Source organism: Mobula birostris, chromosome 22 (assembly GCF_030028105.1).
Source record: "Mobula birostris isolate sMobBir1 chromosome 22, sMobBir1.hap1, whole genome shotgun sequence".
NCBI classification, from domain to species: domain Eukaryota; kingdom Metazoa; phylum Chordata; class Chondrichthyes; order Myliobatiformes; family Myliobatidae; genus Mobula; species Mobula birostris.
Genome location: NC_092391.1, coordinates 55,400,424 through 55,420,531, shown reverse-complemented (window position 1 = coordinate 55,420,531; position 20,108 = coordinate 55,400,424). Strand labels below are relative to the sequence as shown.

The 20,108-nt window shown below is 47.1% G+C and overlaps 1 protein-coding gene across 3 annotated transcripts in view; it reads right to left on the bottom strand.

Moving 5' to 3' along the window:
• Positions 1–20,108, bottom strand: part of mmp17a (matrix metallopeptidase 17a) — a 131,236-nt gene that overhangs the window by 36,926 nt on the left and 74,202 nt on the right. For all 3 annotated transcript variants that reach the window (XM_072240796.1, XM_072240797.1, XM_072240798.1), the window contains 3 exons: positions 19,314–19,443; positions 13,852–14,135; positions 511–687 (listed from right to left, as the gene is read on the bottom strand). In XM_072240796.1, the coding sequence (XP_072096897.1) occupies positions 511–687; positions 13,852–14,135; positions 19,314–19,443 (591 nt within the window). The remainder of the gene's footprint in view (positions 1–510; positions 688–13,851; positions 14,136–19,313; positions 19,444–20,108) is intronic.

The following is a 20,108-nucleotide window of genomic DNA, read 5'->3' as shown; positions in this document are numbered from 1 at the left end:
CAGAGAACACAGCCTCAGAATAGAGCAATGTCCATCTAGGACAGAAATGAGGAGGAATTTCTTTAGCCAGAGAGTGGTGAATCCGTGGAATTCATTGCCACAGGCGGCTGTGGAGGCCAAGTCATTGAGTATATTTAAAACAGAGGTTGAGAGATTCTTGATTGGTCAGGGCATGAAGGGATACGTGGAGAAGGCGGGAGATTGGGGCTGAGAGGGAAAGCGGATCAGCCATGATGAAATGGCAGAGCAGACTCGATGGGTAGGGGGCCCAAAACTGCCAGCAAACTGGATTCAGTCCTGCCGCTGTCTGTAAGGAGTTTGCAAGTTCTCCCCGTGACCGTGTGGGTTTCCTCCGGGGGCTCTGGTTTCCTCCCACAGTCCAAAGTTGAATGGGTTAGTAGGTTAATTGGTCACAAGGGTGTAATTGGGTTGTGTAGGTTCATTGAGCCATTTAGACCTGTCACCGTGCTGGGTCTCTCAATAAAAATCAATCAAATACAAGTTACAAACCGTATATCTGCCAGATTCTCAGCTGGTCCTGGTAAGGCAGGTGGTACTGAAGAGGGTCTCCCACAGGTCCCTGGTAGTAAGGTCTCATGATGGACTGGTTGGACATGGAATGAGGAAGGCCAATAGCATGCCCAAACTCGTGGACGGCCACTGCAAAGAGGTCCACCTCCTGCGAGTCTGCAAGAAAGAAAGACACCTCCCGAAATGGGCTGACAAATCAGGGGCCATCACTTCACCCACATACCCTCCCGTTCAGACCGTCCTGTAGGTGTCTCTGACACCTCGTGCGACCCCCGTGCCTTCAGATACCCGGGGGTCCTGAGCACTCTGCCCTCTTCTCTCTGCACACCCACACCACGGCACGCCAGTACAGTGGTTAGAGCCACGCTTTGCAGCAACAGTGACCCCGGTTCAATTCCAGCCGCTGTCTCTAAGGAGTTTGCACGTTCACCCCGTGACTGCGTGGGTTTCTTCCGGGTGCTCCAGTTTCCTCCCACAGTCCAAAGGCGTAGAGTTAGGGTCAGTAAGTTGCAGGCATGCTACATTGGCGCCAGAAGCATGGCGGCACTTGCGGCCTGCCCTCTGCACATCCTCAGACTGTGTTTATTGTTGACAGAAATGCCACATTTCACGATATGTTTTAATGGACATGTGAGACAAATGAAACCCTTGCGCACTTAACTTTCTCCCCTTCTCCACCATGCCTGGACCATGGTTCCTCTCCTGACCTACTCACAGCCGGATCTCATGAATACAGATAAACAAAACAGCAATACTCTGGGGCCAAGATGCTAAACACAGCACCGACAGTCACACACAGCACAAAGCACATACAAGATAATAAGCACAAGTAAGATATCAGTAAAATACAGAAATGCAAAAAAATAGTCCAGACCCTGCGTCCATGAATGTCGAAGAAATCTGCAGTCAACCACAATACAGCTTGTCTTCTGCTGAGTGAACGCTGGGGGACAGCACTGACTCCAGCCTGAGGCCTAGTCCTTGCTACGACCATCAAAGAAGGCTTCTGCTATTTACAGCTTCTCAAGTTCCCTTTCGCCTGGTTTATACTTCTGTGTTAACTGGATGCCGTAACCTACGCAAGTGACCTATGCGCGTTGTGAGCATTTATACTTGTGCATTGGTGTGTCTGCGTCGCTCTGCAATTCGTGCACGTCACGCATGCGCACTCACCTGCCCGCGCAAGGCTTCATGGTCATGGTAGTCTCGGGGTAAACAAGACATAAGCGTCTTTTTTCGTGCAAAATGTGTCCTCCATAATCTTGGAGGTCTGTAAAGCTTTATGGAAAGCATTGCAGCCAGAGTTCCTTCCCTGCCCTTCAGTCGCCCAATGGGAAGCTATGTAGGATGACATGCGATGCTACCAAGCAGACCAATCACAGTTATTGCGTTCTGCGTTGCCGCGACATGCGGTTACATTTTGGGAGAGGTGCACGTCGCACCAACGCAAGCTCTCGCGTAGGGTTCCGTATCGGCTTTGCGTAGGGTTTGCGGCGACGCAGACCTTACAGTGACGCGTTGACGCAGAAGTATAAACCAGACTTTACAAATTCTTCCTTCTCGTCTTCAATCTGCCCTGGGAAAAATATTCTCGCTATTCACTTCTGTGTGCAGTGGAGAGTAGACGTCCTGGCCTGGTATGGAAACACCAATGTCCTTGAATGGAAAATCCTATAAACAGTGGTGGATACAGCCCATTCCATCACGAATAAAGTCTTCCCCACCATTGAGCACATCTACACGGAGTGTTATTACAGGAAAGCAACATCCATCATCAGGGACCCCACCACCCAGGTTGTGCTCTTTTCTCACTACTGCCATCAGGAAGGAGGGACAGGAGCCTCAGGACTCACACCACCAGGTTCAGGAACAGCTATCACCCCTCAGCCATCAGGAAGAGGAACTAGCTGAGAGGATTAGAGAGATAGAAGCTGCTAATGAAGACATGCAGCATGGAGAAGCATGGCGCCTAGTCAATGAGATCAGCAGATGGAAGAAGTCCCCATCAGGTCAAATAAGCGGTAAAACAGCAGAGGACCATGTCCAGACATGGTTTACCCACTTTAAGAACCTGCTGGGAAGCCCTCCAACGATCACAGAAGAAGAAGAGGACACACCCACGATACTAACGCAAGTCGACATCGATGACAGTCCATTCACCATTGAGGAACTGAAGAAGGCCAAATATGCACTCAAACAGGACAGGAGTGCTGGACCAGATGGGATACCAGCAGATGTCCTGAAGAACTGCGACTTGGACGACATCTTGCTGGACATATGCAATACGGCACTGATGAAAGGCGACAAACCAGAACAGTGGTCACTCTCAAACATTATCCCAGTCCTCATGTCTGGATCCCTCACGAAGACAGATAACTACCGCGGTACCAGCTTGACCTGCATCTTAGCAAAGCTATACAATCGGATGATCTTGAACAGGATTCGCACCGCCATTGACCCTAAGCTAAGATCCAATCAGAATGGTTTTCGGCAGAAGTGTGCAACAGCAATGCAAATACTTGCTCTCCGTAGGATCATCGAGGAAGTCAAGAAGAACAACCTACCAGCTGTGCTTACTTACATCGATTTTCACAAAGCTTTTGACTCCATACACCGAGGTAAAATGCTGAAGATCCTGAAAGCTTATGGAGTGCCAGACCATCTACTGAGAGCAATAGAGTCCAGCTATACCAAAGCCATGGCGAAAATTGTATCACCAGACGGAGAAACAGCAGGAACAGTTATCACCCCTCAACCATCAGGAAGGAGGTACAGGAGCCTCAGGACTCACACCACCAGGTTCAGGAAGTTATTACCCCTTAAACATCAGGAAGGAGATACAAGAGCTTCAAGACTTGCACCACTAGGTTCAGGAACAGTTATTACTCCTCAACCATCAGGCTCTTGAACCAGAGGAGATAACTTCACTCAACTTTCCTTGTCCCATCACTGAACTGTTCCCACAACCTATGGACTCTCTTTCAAGGACTCTTCATCTCATGTTCTCGATATTTATTTATTATTATTTCCTTTTTTTTCTTTTTGTAATTGCATAGTTCCTACCATCGGGGAGGAGGTACAGGAGCCTAAAAATTCACACTTAACAACTTAAGAACAGCCTCTTCCCCTCTAACATCAGATTTCTGAATGGGTAATGAACCCGCGAATACTACTTGGTTTACCCATTTTTGTGCTATTTAATGTCTCTGCTCCATCCTGTTGTCCCAAACAACAAATTTCATGTCATACATCTTCACTGTCCAGACGTTCCAGGGTTGAGTGAAGAATCAATAAGATGGCATCTGCTGTGGACCTGTTGCTCCAGTTGTCAAACTGGAGCGGATCCAAATTGCCTCTCAGGCAGGAGTTGATATGTTTCATCAGCAACCTCTCAAAACACTTCTTCACAGTGGATGTAAGTGCTGCTGGATGAGAGTCATTGAGGCAGATCACCACACTCTTCTTGGGCACCGGCATAATTGATCATAAATTTACTTTGAACTTTGAAAGACATACCGCTCAGTAGGTTAATAGGTGACGTGGGTGTAATTGGGCTGTGTGGGCTTGTTGAGTCAGGAGGACCTGTCTCTGAATAAATGAAATAACTCCACTGCTTCACCCAACTTACCAGATGAGCTATGTCCCACTGTACCTGTAGACAACTCTCCTCACTATCCACAACTCCACCAATTTTACCGTCAGCTGCGAACTTACTAATCTGACCATCTATATTCTCCTTGTTGGCTGCCTGCTGTGTCAAAGGTGACAGTAAACCTGTGCGGGAGAGTTGTTAAAGTTGAAAAACTGGGGCAGTTGCACTGGGGCAGTTCCACACTCGGCCTCAGAACTCTGGGTCTAGTGGTCCAAATAGTCGTCACAAACTGGGGTCTTGCTTGGTTACAGTGGATGGCCATCTTCTGTGCCTTGCCATGCCCATCGCTCCCCACCAAGCGATGCAGAACCACTTTCCTGGCCGCTGGATCTCACTGTGGATCTCATCTGCCCTGTCTGCCAGAGCCACTCGGAACCACAGGTGAGAGCTGGGTGTCCAGCGCGGACCAAGGGTGAGTGAGCTGCCCTGGAATGGACACAAGCCCCCTCATCAGAGGTGCTACCCCTCCCTTGATATCTTATACAGCCCTCCTCTCTCTGTTCCACTACACTCATAACAGCCCCATATACACTACAAGCAGCACAAGGTCCGAACACCGATCCCAGTGGTACACCACTGCTTACTGACAGAAAACACTCCTTCAGTACTATCCGCTTTCTCGTATCGGTTATTGATGTTGCTCTTAAGTGCACAAGGTGATAAGAGGCACAGATTGAGTGGAAAGCCCAAGCTTTATTTTTCCTACGTAATACTGGGGACATATTTTAAGGTGCTTAGAGGAAAGTACTTGGGGGGTGGAGTGGATGTTAGAGGCAGTTTTCTTACACAGAGAGTGGGGAATGCGTGGAATGCCCTGCCCGGGGGTGGGGAGGGGGGGTAGAAGAGGCAAATAGATTAGGGGCATTACCTATCTATCTTTGATAGGCAACATGGATGATGGAAAAATGTCGGGTTATGCAGGAGGGAAGGGCTAGATTGATCTTAAGAGTCGGTTAAAAGGTGGGCACAACGTTGTGGGCTGAAGGGTCTCTGTATTGTTCTGTGTTCTGTGTTCACTTCTTACCCTTACAGGGCACTTGTGGAACTGGCTAATACGAGGGAGCAGCATTTGAAGGTGACTGGAGGAGAGAATTGAGAGATTTTTTTCTTTTTACACAGAGAATGGAGGGTGTGTGGAACACACTGCTGGGGTGGTGGTAGAGGTTGGTACGTTAGGGACATTTAAGAAACTCTTAGATAGGCACATGAACGAAAGAAAAATGGAGGGCTGTGTGGGAGGCGGGGTGGAGATACTGTATGTCTCTACCAAAGGAGGTGTAAGATGCTCCTTCTCTCCGCTAGCCTGCAGGTCACCCATGGGCAAGGTGTAGCCCCTGGTTAGCACCCCCGCCACCCGATCAGGGTCACGTGAAGCCATGGGAGCAGCGGGTGCACATCACAAGTCCTGGTTATGTGACAACTGAAGAGTATTGATAATGGCTGGGGTCACCCATCTTGTAAAGACACTGCCCAGAAGAAGGCAACAGCAAACCGCTTCTGTAGAAAAATTTGCCAAGAACAACCATGGTCATGGAAAGACCGTGATCGCTCACGTCACATGGTGATGATGAGGATGTAAGAGGGAAGGGTTAGATTGATCTTGCTGTTGTTGTTGAGTGCTGTCAAGTTGTGGCAAACCTATGGATAGTGTAGTTGTCCGTAGGATTTTTGTGGTAAAATACAGAAATAGACTGCCGAGCCTTTCCCTGCACAGATACTGCTGCTACCCAGGTCGGGACCCGGCTGGATTCGAATTCAGGACCAAAGTCCAGTGCTGATGCTACCATACCACTGCCTGGTGTTACCACAGGTTAATAGGTCCGCACAACGTTGTGAGCTGAAGGGCCTGTTCTGTGCTGTAATGCTCTATGATTTTCTGGAGCAGAGGTACAGGCAAAAGCAGATGTAATAAAAATTCCTGAGTGAAACCATCTCCCAACAGCAGGACCCAGGTGAGCACTTCTTCTGATTTTATGAGTTTAAGTGCCTCCTTTTGCCCGTGACTGTCACAGAATGGTTTTATGTGCTGTTAATGTCTTTAACATTTCACCAGCAATGCCTCCTAACAAAGGAGATACAGTGTCTGCACAGAATTCCTCTCAAGCTCAGGTGCATCGCACTCGCAGAACAAACCCATCAATCTTATTCATGACGTCAATATATTCTGGGAAATTAGAAGCACTTCATCTGCGGAAGGTTAAGTATGAAGAGCTACAGGAATAATGGGTCCTAAATCAGTTCTTCATTCTCTCACTGTGAAAGGGTGAAAAGAATTTCTGTGCCGAGCGTGTGGTGTGACCTGGGATGTGTCGGCAGGCAGCACATTGGGAACAGATTCTACATAGAATGCTCTCTTCTTTGCAAACATTCACTATGGCATCTAAAACTTTGACAAACTGCTATACATGTGTGGTGGAGAGTGTACTGACTGGCTGCATCACAGCCTGGCATGGAAACACCAATGCCCTTGAACGGAAAATCCTACAAAAGGAAGTGGATACGGCCCAGTCCATCACGGGTAAAGCCCTCCCAACATACCATCATTCCAAATAAACTGATTCCTGAGCTCCGGAACCTGGGCCTTAGCACTCAGATCTGCAGCTGGATCTTCAACTTCCTCACAGACAAGACCCAGGCTGTAAAAATAGGGGACAAGCTCTCCTCTACAATCACTCTGAGCACCGGTGCCCCACAAGGCGGTGTACTCAGCCCCCTGCTGTACTCACTGTACACCCATGATTGTGTAGCCAAGTTTCCATCAAACTCAATATATAAGTTTGTTGATGACACCACAATTGTAGGCCGTATCTCGGGTAATGATGAGTTTGAGTACAGAGAGGAAATTAAGAACCTGGTGGCATGGTGTGAAGACAATAACCTAACCCTCAACGTCAGCAAGACGAAGGAATTGGTTGTTGACTTCAGAAGGAGTAGCGGACCGCACGACCCAATTTACATCGGTGGTGCGCAAGTGGAACAGGTCAAAAGCTTTAAGTTCCTCAGTGTCAATATCACAAATGACCTGACTTGGACCAACCAAGCAGAGTCCACTGCCAAGACGGCCCACCAGCGCCTTTACTTCCTGCGAAAACTAAAGAAATTTGGCCTGTCCCCTAAAACCCTCACTAATTTTTATAGATGCACTGTAGAAAGCATTCTTCTAGGGTGCATCACAACCTGGTATGGAAGTTGTCCTGTCCAAGACCGGAAGAAGCTGCAGAAGATTGTGAACACAGCACAGCACATCACACAAACCAATCTTCCATCCTTGGACTCACTTTACACCGCACGTTGTCGGAGCAGTGCTGCCAGGATAATCAAGGACACGACCCACCCAGCCAACACACTTTTTGTCCCTCTTCCCTCCGGGAGAAGGCTCAGGAGCTTGAAGACTCGTACGGCCAGATTTGGGAACAGCTTCTTTCCAACTGTGATAAGACTGCTGAATGGATCCTGACCCGGATCTGGGCCGTACCCTCCAAATATCCAGACCGGCCTCTCGGTTTTTTTTGCACTACCTTACTTTCCATTTTTCTATTTTGTATTTATGATTTATAATTTAAATTTTCAATATTTACTATCGACTTGTACTCCAGGGAGCGGGAAGCGCAGAATCAAATATCGCTGTGATGATTGTACGCTCTAGTATCAATTGTTTGGCGACAATAAAGTATAAAGTATAAGTATTTACACAGAGCGCTGTTGCAAGAAAGCAACATCCATCATCAGGGAGCCCCTCCACCCAGGCCATGCCCTCTTCTTGCTGCTGCCATCAGGAAGAAGGTACAGGAGCCTCAGGACCCACAGCACCAGGTTCACGAACAGTTCTTACTCCTCAACCCATGAACACTACCTGACTACTTTTTTAATTTCTGTGTTTTTTTGCACTTATTTTAACACACCTATTTAATAAACATATATATACCTACTGTAATTAGTTATTTTTCTATATTTACTTATCACATATTTAATTGTATTACTGCTGTTAAGTTAACAAATTTCACAACATACGTGATTGATATTAAACATGATTCTGATTTTGTCCAGGCAGGTAGATGGAGCTGAGTTTACGGTGTGACGACAGACCAAATTATCAGAAGATTGATGCTGATAAGAGGACAATGGGGGAACATTCAGAAATGTTAATGAGAGACGAGAGGGATTAATGAAAAGGAGACACAGTTCCGAGTATTGTCAGAGACCGGTGGCTTTGAACCCTGAAACTGTTTGAAGTTTGATGGACAGGCGATACCCCAGCAGGGGGATAAAAAGGGACAGGTTCGCTAAGGCAACAGACACACGACACCACGAGGTAACGAGACCCTGGAAGCGGTGTGCCCCCACAAGGTGGTGGGAGTTTTCGAGGTCTGATCGCAGGACCAGCCATAGACGCACAGGGTGGAAAGATACGGTCGGCGGGAACCTGGCGTGTGTGTCCGCCCTTGCCTGGGTGCCGGGTTCACCGCAGAAGAACGATCGTATCTGGAATGGAGGGGTCACAGTCGGTGACCTCAGAAGACATTACAAAGGGCTCGCCCGAAAGCTGACTGCGAGGAATATCGAAGGTCTGTTTGGAATCCGATTTGCATATTCATTCGTTCTCTCTCTCTCTCCCCCCAACGGCACGACGGCGATTACTGCTAACTGAACTAAACTGAACTCTGTCACTTGTGATTGATCATTTTACTCCTAGACTGCGATAGAGCTTGATTGATCCTATTATCCTAGTTCTGTGTACATGTGTGTTTATTCATTGCTAACCTGTTGCATTTATATCCTTACCATTAGAGTACTGTGTTACTTATTTCTTTAATAAAACTTTCTTAGTTCCAGTAATCCAGACTCCAACTAAGTGGTCCATTTCTGCTGGTTTGGCAACCCAGTTACGGGGTACGTAACAACGGACAGATTAGCCATGATCTTATTGAATGGCAGGGCAGGCTCGATGGGTCGGATGGCCTACTCCTGCTCCTATTTCTTATGTTCTAATCGTTGGATGAAGGTACAGGAGCCTATTGTCCCACACCACCAGGTTTAGGAACAATTATCCCTCAAACATCAGGCTCTTGAACCAGAGGGATAATTTCACTCAACTTCACTCACCCCAACACTGAACGGTTCCCACAACCAATGGAGTCTCGAGGACTCTTCATCTCATGTTCTCGATACTTATAGCTTTTTTATCATTATTATTTTCCTGTTTTGTATTTGCACAGTTTGCTGACTTTTGCACATTTGAGATTGTCCGTCTCGTTGGACGCAGTCAATCATTAGTTCTATTATGTTTCCTGTATTTACCGTGAATGCCCACAGGACAATAAATCTCATGATTGTATAGGGTGACATATTTGTACTTCGGTAACAAATTGGCTTTGAACTTTACACTCTAATCGTAGACTATTTTCTAGACGGGGAGCAAATTCAGAAATCAGAGGTGCAAAGGGACTTGGGAGCCCTTGTGCAGGATTCACTGCAGGTTGAGTTAGTGGTGAGGAAAGTGAAAGTGACGTTATAGTCATAGAAAAGAACAGCACAGAAACAGGCCCTTCAGCCCATCTAGTCCATGCTGAACCATTTAAACTGCCTATTCCCATCGACCTGCACCTGGACCACAGCCCTCCATCCCTCTGCCTATCAAACTTCTCTTAAGCGTTGAAATCGAGCTTGCATGCACCACTTGCACTGGCACGTGCGAGCTTGATTTTAACGCTTAAGTTTGGATTCATTTCGAGAGGACGAGAGTATAAAAGGAAGGATGCAATGCTGAGGCTCGACAAGGCATTGGTCAGCTGCACTTGAAGTATTCTGAGCAGTTTTGGGCCTGAGGTGAGTGGAGTAAGTGAGGGGACAAAGAGGAGAGGGGGGAGAAGGGGCCAATAAGGGAAGCCCCTTCTATAACCTTTTTGCCTCAAGTTCAAATTTAATTATCATTCAACCATACATGAAAATAGCAGAACAAAACAGCGTTCCTCTAGTGTGACGGTGCAAAACACATTGCCATCAGCACACGGCACACTGCATGCCGCACGCCGCACGCCGCACCCTGCACGCCGCACGCCGCACACCGCACGCCGCACGCCGCACACCGAACACTGCACGCCGCACACTGCACGCCGCACACTGCACGCCGCACGCCGCACACTGCACACTGCACGTAGCTCAAGTAGCACATATGGTAACAGGTTAACAGGGGGGAGTAGTGGAGAATCGACTGTAATTCCTGTTCAACGGGTGGGGGGGAGAATCGACTGTAATTCCTGTTCAATGGGGGGGGGGAGCAAGTGGAGGATCGACTGTAATTCCTGTTTAACGGGGGGGGGGAGCAAGTGGAGGATCGACTGTAATTCCTGTTTAACGGGGGGGGAGCAAGTGGAGGATCGACTGTAATTCCTGTTTAACGGGGGGGGGGAGCAAGTGGAGGATCGACTGTAATTCCTGTTCAACGGCGGGGGGAGCAAGTGGAGGATCGACTGTAATTCCTGTTTAACGGGGGGGGAGCAAGTGGAGGATCGACTGTAATTCCTGTTTAACGGGGCGGAGGGGGGGAAGAATCTGCTGTAATTCCTGTTCAACGGGGACTGATAATTCCTGTTAGAGCAGAATAGACTTAACCCTTGTTATCCACAAGGGACGGGAGCCCAGATCGCCCATGGATAACAAAACAGCAGATAACATTACATTTAGACTGAGGTTTCTTTATCACATGCACATCGAAACATACAATGAAATGCATCGCTTGCGTTATAAGCACAACACTTCCAAGGTTGTGCTGGGGGCAGCCCGCAAATGTCACCAGGTTCAAGAGCAGCTACTTTTCAACAAACATTCGGTTCTTGGACCAGCTGGTACAAGCCTATTCAAAGTTCAAAGTAAATTTTATTATCAGAGTTCATATCTGTCACCATATACAACCCTGAAATCTATTTTCTTGTAGGCATGCTCAACAAATGTATAGAATAATAACTATAACAGAATCAATGAAAGGCATTCAGCCAGAGCACAAAAGGCAACAAACTACAAATGCAAAAAGAAGAAATAATCATATAAATAAATAACAAAAATAGAGAACATGAGATGAAGAGTCCTTAAAAGTGAGTCCATAGGTTGTGGGATCAGTTCAGTGATGGGGTGAGTAAAGTTGAGTGAAGTTACCCACCCTGGTTCAGGAGCCTGACGGTTGAGGGATGATAACTGTTCCTGAACCCAGTGGTGTGAGTCCTGAGGCTCCTCTACCTCCTTCCTGATGGCAGCAGCGAGAAGAGACCTGACTGTGTCCCTGATATTGGTTGCTGCTCTCCTGTGACAATACTCCGTGTAGATGTGCTCAATGGTGGGGAGGGCTTCACCCGTCATGGACTGGGCTGAATCCACTACTTTTTGTAGGATTTTCCACTCAAGGGCTTTGCTGTTTCACTTGAGTTAATGTCTTGATTTTCACAACACCATGACCACTTCGTGCAATAAAATGGACCCATTTTTTGTTGTTATTGCTTCTGCTTGAAATAATTGTGTTTAATTGATGTTTTCCTTGTGAATGCTGCTTATCAGATGTTAAGTGTACTCAGTGGGCTGTTTCTTTAGGTATACAGTACCTGTTCACCTGCTTGGTAACGCCCAACAGGTGTGAAGCAAGGTGGCCACATACTTACAGTTGTTATAGCCGGGAGGGGAGTGGGGATAGTAGGGACAAGGTCCCACTATCATGTAAATGCTCCCAGTGGCTTGTGTCTCCAAGTAGCCTGACAACCAAGTCCAGCTCCTGGTGTTCACGCGTGGTTTGGCTACTGAGTCTGGCGGAACCATTTCTACAGACAGGAGAAGGGGTAAAGGTGGGTCACTGGCACCTTAAAACCAATCTCTTTGGGCAGATGGGGGTCGTCAGCCGTGGTTGGCAGCTCATCTAGGAGAAGGAAAACTTTGATCTCAAATTTCCGCTGCTTTGCGGCTATACCCACACATGGGAGTAAACCACGAGGGAGAAATCTGGAGCTGGAGTCCCTAAGGCAGTCCTACGTTGAGTTTAATGCTGACTGGCAACTCCTGTGTACGTGGCTGATTCCAAACTGTACCAGGTCTCTGCTACTCCTTTGGATTAATCAGATGTGTGGAGAGGGGGAGCCTGCTGCACAGGCGACAGCTTGCTCTCCGTATCGTACTGCCCTGGCTTGTACATCTACACAGCTGGGATGCAACATCCATGGTTGACCCTGTCAGACGGAAGCCTCTGAGACATGTACGTAACACTCCATAACTATACAGTGTAAACGAGCATAAATATGCGGCATAAAGATAAACATAAAAATAATACTAAACAGCCATCAATCCTATCAGAAACTTAAGACTCACAGATACTGCTGTTACAAGTGCAAATATCCTCAATGGTCAATTTATTAGGTACACCTGCTCGCTAATGTAAATATCTAATCAGCCAATCCTGTGGCAGCAACTCAATGCATAGAAGCATGCAGACATGGTCAAAAGGTTCAGTTGTTGTTCAGACCAAACATCAGAATGGGGAAGAAATGTGATCTAAGTGACTTTGATTGTTGGTGTCAGGTTTGAGTATCTCAGAAACTGCTGATCTCCTGGGATTTTTTTTAATGTAATTTTTATTGAGTTTTTGAAGTGATTACATAGAAAGATAATGAGTACCCTATCTCCTGGGATTGTCACGCACAACAGTCTCTAGAGTTAACAGAGAACGGTGCGGAAAACAAAAGAAACATCCAGGGAGTTCTGTGGGTAAAAACGCCTTGTTAACGAAAGAGGTCGGAGGAGAATGGCCAGACTGGTTCAAGCTGACGGGGAGGTGACAGTAACTGAAATAACTACGCCTTACAACAGTGGTGTGCGGAAGAGCATCTCTGAACACGTCGAACCAAGAAGTGGATGGGTTACAGCAGATGGAGTTCCACTCCTGCTCCACTGAGTGTGAAGTTTGGATGGAGATGAATGTCTTTCCTCTGTGTGCTTCAGATGAAAATAAGATGTACTGGTTAGTAGGTTAATTGGTAAATTGTCCTGTTATAGGCTAGGGTCATATTGGGGGTTGCTGGGTGGGCCACAAGGGGCCACAAGAGCTACTCTGTGTTGGGGGCAAGGGTGGAGATATGTCTCTACCAAAGGAGGGGTAAGGTTCTCCTCCCCTCTGCTAGTCTGCAGGTCACCCTGGGGCAAGGTGTAGCACCTGCTTACCCCCCCCCCCCCCCCGATCAGGGTCAGGTGACCATGGGAGCAGGTGGTGACGGTCATTTGAGCAGCTGGTGCAGATCACAAGTCCTGGTCATGTGACCACTGACACCAGGCAGACAATCTCTGAAGAGTATTGATAATGGCTGGGGTCACCCATCTTGTAAAGACACTGCCCAGAAGAAGGCAATGGCAAACCACTTCTGTAGAAAAATTTGCCAAGAACAGTCATGGTCATGGAAAGACCATGATCGCCCATGTCATACAACACAGCACATAACAGTGACAATCTCAATCAATCAATCAATACATACATATTGTACAAAAATAGACAGACAGATAGACCTATGAATAAATAGCCCACACTGGAAGTGATGTTCCTACAAAATGAATTGTGCCTCTAGAAGCCAGAACAAAGGTGATTGGACCGAGGAGCCGCCTGATTCCCCACCTCACCACAGCCCTGCGGTTGATCCTACCTGAAGACCTGAATGACCAAGCCTCGTCGTCATCGAAGTGCACGTCCCCCGCCGCCGGGCCGTCGCCAGGGAAGAAGGCGTGAGCCACTGCCCCTCCCGGCCCATCAAAGGGGTAGTGGTCATTGTGCTGGCCCTTTGGGAAGTCGATGAGAATGTCCGCATTGTCCCCTGCCACCTCATGGAAATTGAGTGGTGCTACGTCACTCCACACCTTCAGGGCGTAATACATGAGGGCGCGGATCGTATCATGTCCCAACTGGGAACTCCGGGGGAACGTGCGTACCCTGCAGGTGGTAAATACGAGCTGTAAGCAGTGTAACAACTGGGTGACCAATATGAAGCAACTAAAGATTCTGCAGATGCTGGAAATCCAGACTGACACACACAAAACACTGGAGGAACTCAGCAGGTCACTCAGCATCTATGGAAATGAATAAGAATTTGACATTTCGAGGCGAGACCCTTCACCGGGACTGGAAAGGGGCAGAAGCCAAAACAAGAAGGTGGGGTGTGAAACTGGCAGGAGATAGGTGAGATCAGGTGAGGGGGAAGATGGGTGGATAGGACAGGGGGTGGGAATAAAGTAAAAAGCTGGGAGGTGATTGGTCGAAGAAGCAAAGGGCTGAAGAAGAAGGGATCTGATAGGTGAGGACGGTGTTGGACCATGAGGGGAAGGGGAGGATGAGGGGCACCAGAGGGAAGTGATGGGCAGGGGAGCAGAAGTGAAGGGGTGGGGGGGGTGGGGGATAGAAAAAGAGAGAAGGGGGAAGAGGGAGAAATGATCAGAAGTTAGAGAAGTCGCTGTTCAGCCTCGACGAGACTTCGCAGTGGAGCTGTGAGTGGTTAACATGATAACAGAAACAGTGGGTTCCGCTCTGCTCTCTCCGAGCGCAGATGAGAAATGGCAGTGGTTTAGAAACTGATGTTTGCATTAAGATTTAAATCTCAATCACAGACTGTGTGTGTGTGCTGTCTGAAGGTGGTTCAGCCCTCACAGTTCATTAGTCAGAGGCTGGTCTGACTAGTGGCTGCATCCAGCGAGGTGACTGATCAAATTAGATCACAGCAGAGTACAGGCCCTTCGGCCCACAATGTTGTGCTGACCTTTTAACCTACGCCAAGATCAGTCTAACCGTCCCTCCCCCGTATGCCTCAATTCTTCTATCACCCACGTTGGTGCTGGAAGCTTTACCCACCGACATTTATTTTATGTAGAGATACTGTATGGTACAGGCCCTTCCGGCTCACAGAGCCTCGCCACCCAGTAACACACTGATTTAACCCTCGCCTAATCACGAGACAATTTACAACGATCGGTTAACCTACTAACCAGCACATCTTTGGATGGTGAGAGGAAACCGGAGCACCCGGAGGAAACCACTCACTCACGAGAAGGAATGTACAAACTTGCTTACAGATGACTTTGGAAAAGAATTCTGAATTCCGACACCCCGAGATATAATAGTGTCGTACTAACATTATGCTACCGTGGGGAGGATAGCTTCGGATGAATTGGTTTACAGAAAGCAGGAGAGTGATCATAGCCCTGTTAGGGTGTATTATGCAGTCAGGGTATATAGTAAATATTAATTTCAGCAACCAGCCTTCAGAACTGAATATGGATTGTAGATTTAATTCAAAATGCAGCTCGAAACGGTAAATTACAGACCAGGTGACATCCAATTGATGTAAGATGTCTGCATATGCATGAATGCAATCAACACCCATGGATGCATGAATATGACTCAGAGACCACAGCAATTAACATTCATTTTGTGTTAGTGGGAAGCTCCAAGCATTTGAAAATTGCATGTACCTCATTATGAGCGCCTTGTAACTATAGAGGTTGTCCTGTTACCTTTGTTCTTTAACATATCAAAATGTGCTGTAAAGTTAGATCGGAGAGTCTCTCCCTCTTGCTCTCGACACCAAAGCCTGTCAGCTTATGCGAGTCCCAAATAAGAGACCATAAGACCATAAGACAAGGGAACAAATTAGGCCATTTGGCCCACCAAGTCTGCTCTGTCATTTTATCACGGCCGATCCATTTTTCCTCTCAGCCCCAATCTCCTACCCTCTCCCCGTATCCCTTCATACACAGACTAACCAAGAATCTATCAACCTCTGCTTTAAATATACATACAGACTTGGTCACCAGAAATGCCTGTGGCAATGAATTCCACAGATTCACCACTTTCTGGTTAAAGAAATTCCTCCTCATCTCTGTTCTAAAAGGACATTCCTCTATTCCGAGGCTGTGTCCTCTGGTCTTTGACACTCTCACTGTAAGAAACATCCTCCCTACATCCACCCTATCAAGGCCTTTCACCGTTCGATAGGTTTCAATGAGATCACCTCTCATTCTTCTGATTTCCAGTGAATATAGGCCCAGAGCCATCAAACGCTCTTCGTATTTCAAGCTGTTAAAACCTGGAATCATTTTTGTGAACCTCCTTTGAACCCTCTCCAGTTTTAGCACATCCTTTTGAAGATAAGGGGCCTAAAACTGCTCATAATACCCCTAGTGAGGCCTCACCAGTGCTTCATAAAGTCTTAACATTACATCCTTGCTTTTACATTCAAGTACTCTTGAAATGAATACTAACATTGCATCTGCTTTCCTCACCACAGACTCAACCTGCAGGTTAGCCTTTAGGAAAACGTGCACAAGAACTCCTAAGTCACTTGGCACCTCAGTTTTTTCTTTGTATTTTGTCTCCATTTAGAAAATAATCACTCTTTCATTTCTTCTACCAAAGTGCACAATACACTTCCCGACATTGTATTCCATCTGCCATTTTTAATCTGTCTCAGTCCTTCTGTAGCCTCTCTACTTCCTCAAAACTACCTGCCCCTCCATCTATCTTCACATCATCTGCAAACTTTGCAACAAAACCATCAATTCCATCAACCAAGTCATTGATATATAACGTACAAAGAATCGATCCCAACACAGATCCCCGTGGAACACAACTAGTCACCGGAAACCAACCAGAAAAGGCTCCCGTATTCTCACTCTTTGCATCCTGCCAGTCAGCCACTGCTTTATCCTTGCTTGTATCTTTCCTGTAATACCATGGGCTCATAGCTTGTTAAGCAGCTTCATGTGGGGCACCTTGGCAAAGGCCTTCTGTAAACCCAAGTACACACCATCAACCAATTCTCCTTTGTCTATCCTGCTTGTGATTTCTTCAAAGAATTCCAACTGATTTGTCAGGGTAGATTTTCTCTTGAGGAAACCAAGCTAACTACAACATGTTTTATCATGTGCCTCCAAGTACCCTGAAGCCACATCCTTGACTCCAAATTTACTCCAGCATCTTCTCAACCACTGAGGTCAGACTAACTGCCTATAAATTCCTTTCTTCTGGCTCTCTCCCTTCTTGAAGAGTTGAGTGACATTTGCAATTTTCTTGTCTTCTGGAATCATTCTAGAATCTAGTGATTCTTTAAAGATCATTACTAATGTCTCCACAATCTCTTCAGCCTCTTCTTTCAGAACACAAGGGTGTACGTTATCTGGTCCAGGTGCCTTATCTAGCTTCACACCTATCAGTTTCCCAAGAACCTTCTCCCTAGTAATGGCAACTTCACACACTTCATAACTCCTGACACCTGGAACTTCCACTATTCTGCTAGTGTCGATGCAAAATACTTATTCAGTTCATTCACCATTTCCTTGTCCCCCATTACTATCTCTCCAGGATTGCTTTCCAGCGGTCTGATGTCCGCTCTCGCCTCTCTTCTACATTTCATGTGTCTGAAGAAATTTTTGGTATTTTCTTTAATATTCGCTGGCCGGTGGCGTAGTGGCATCAGCGCCGGACTTCGGAGCAAAGGCTCCTGAGTTCGAATCCAGCCGGCTCCCTTGCACGCTTTCCATCTGTGCTGGGTTGAGCGTCGAGCTAGCAACTCGGCCTCGTAAAAGTAAGAAAGCCTGCTAAAAAACGCTGTCATGACGGCGTCCCAATGACTCCACTCGGAGCTAAGGGCTTTCTTCTTCTTCTTTAATATTACTGGCTCGCTTACTTTTGTATTCCATCTTTACCTTCTTAATGACTTTTTTAGCTGCATTCAGTTGGTATTTAAAAGCTTCCCAATCCCCTCATGTCCCACTAATTTTTGCTATATTATATGCCCTCTCTTTGGCTTTTATGTTGGCTTTGACTTCTCTTGTTAGCCAAGGTTATGTTATCTTGTCTTTAGAATACTCATCCTCTTTGGGATGTATATATCCTGTGCCTTCTGAATTGCTTCCAGAAATTCCAGCCATTGCTACTCTGCCGTCATCCCTGCCAGTGTTCTTTTCCAATTAATTCTGCCCAGCTCCTCTCTCATGCCTCTGTAATTTCCTTTACTCTACTGTAATACTGATGCATCTGACTTTAGTATCTTCTCAAATTTCAGGATGAATTTGATCATATTATGATCACTTACCACTAAGGGTTCTTTTACCTTAAGCTCTCTAACCCCTCTGGTTCATTGCACAACACCCAATCCAGAATAGCTGATCCCCTAGTGGGCTCAACCACGAGCTGCTCTAAAAAGCCATCTCATAGGCACTCTAGAAATTCCCCCTCTTGGAATCCAGCACCAACTTGATTCTCCCAATCTATCTGCATATTGAAATTCCCCATGACTATTGTAATATTGCTTTTTTGTCGTGCATTTTCCACCTCCCATTGTAATTTGTGGACCACATCCTTACAGGTGTTTGGGGTGTCTGTTGGCTGTGCATACCCCCCCCCCCAACTTCTTCTAGCAGTCCCCCCGTTACCTGGCTCCAGCAACCTAGAGATGGCTACCTCCCTGTAGCTCCTGTCTATCACCTCCTCATTCTCCCGTAGAGTCAAAGTTCATCGAGCTACAGCTCCAGTTCCTCAATACGTTCTCTCTGGAGTTGCAGCTCAGTGCACCTGGAGCAAATGTGTTTATCCGGGCGACTGGAGGTCTCGTCGACCTCCCTCATCCCACACACAGAACACTGCCCCTGGAGCCATTCTTACTATTCTACTGCACCCTCACAGATGAGGAATGAGCAAATAAGGACAGAGAGAGAGAGAGAGAGAGTAACTTACACGACAATTTACCTCACCCAGCCTGATCTCGCCTGAGCCGGATAAGCCAAAGCCACTCTAAAGACTGGCACGCTCCAAAACAACCACTGCTCGCTTGCATTGAATTATTCTTATTGGCCCTTTCTAGTGAATCCGTCTTGTTGATTGGCCAGTCCTCAACGCAGAGAAACTGCCCCGACACTCTGCCTTTGAAACCTCAGCCGCTGTCCTGATTCGGAAGTAGCCCTTTCTGTGCAGCCCTGATGCAGATTGTCCAACAATAAAACACTATTTTATATCTGTCAGCTGCATCCCTCTGGTGACTTTGTTCACATTATAACAGTCATACGCTACCATGGCACCCAATACCCTCACTGCCAGGTGGACAGAACGGATCATGGTTACCTCCAGGAGAGATTTCTTTTATTCCACTTGGCCCCGATCTGAAGGTCTCTTTTCCTGCTGCCCCCATCCACGCCAGAGACGTCAGGCAGGGAACAGCGAGGAGTCTTCATCAGCGACCGCGTGGCCTCATCTACGATTCAAACAGGTCACAGGTCGCCTCGTCACAAAGGACGGAACAGGCAGGGTGAAGTCACAGTGCCCGCGGCCAGCTCCCGCTCACAGGACCACATTCATTCCCCGCTATCCCCATCCACCCTCACCGTAATCAATTCAGCGATGAACAGGAAGGGGAAGAGCTGACTTTGAACCCGGCAAGCTCCGTCCAGGCTTCTCAGGGGAGCAGCGCAAGCCAGGAGAAATGAGGAAATGAGGGATGGAAAGACGAGGTAAAACAAGGAATGACACACCAATGTTCAAAATATTCTAAAACACTGTAAGTTTATTTTCAAACACAAGAGATTGTGCAGATGCTGGAAATCCAGACCAACACATACACACTGTGCTGGAGGCACTCAGCAGGTCAGGCAGCATCCATGGAGGGAATAAACAGTTCTGATGAAGAGTCTCAGTCCAAAACGTTGACTGCTTATTTCCCTCCGCAGATGTTGCCTGACCTGCTGAGTTCTTCCAGCATTGTTTGTGTTACTCTCGACTATATTCCTTTTGTTTCAAATTGTTGAAGTTCAAAGTTCAAAGTAAATTTTATTACTGAAGTGGTCTGTTGGTCAAGAAGAGAAGGATCCAGTTGCAAAGAGAGGTGTTGAGTCCCAGTTGGTGTTGAGCTTGCTTGGAATC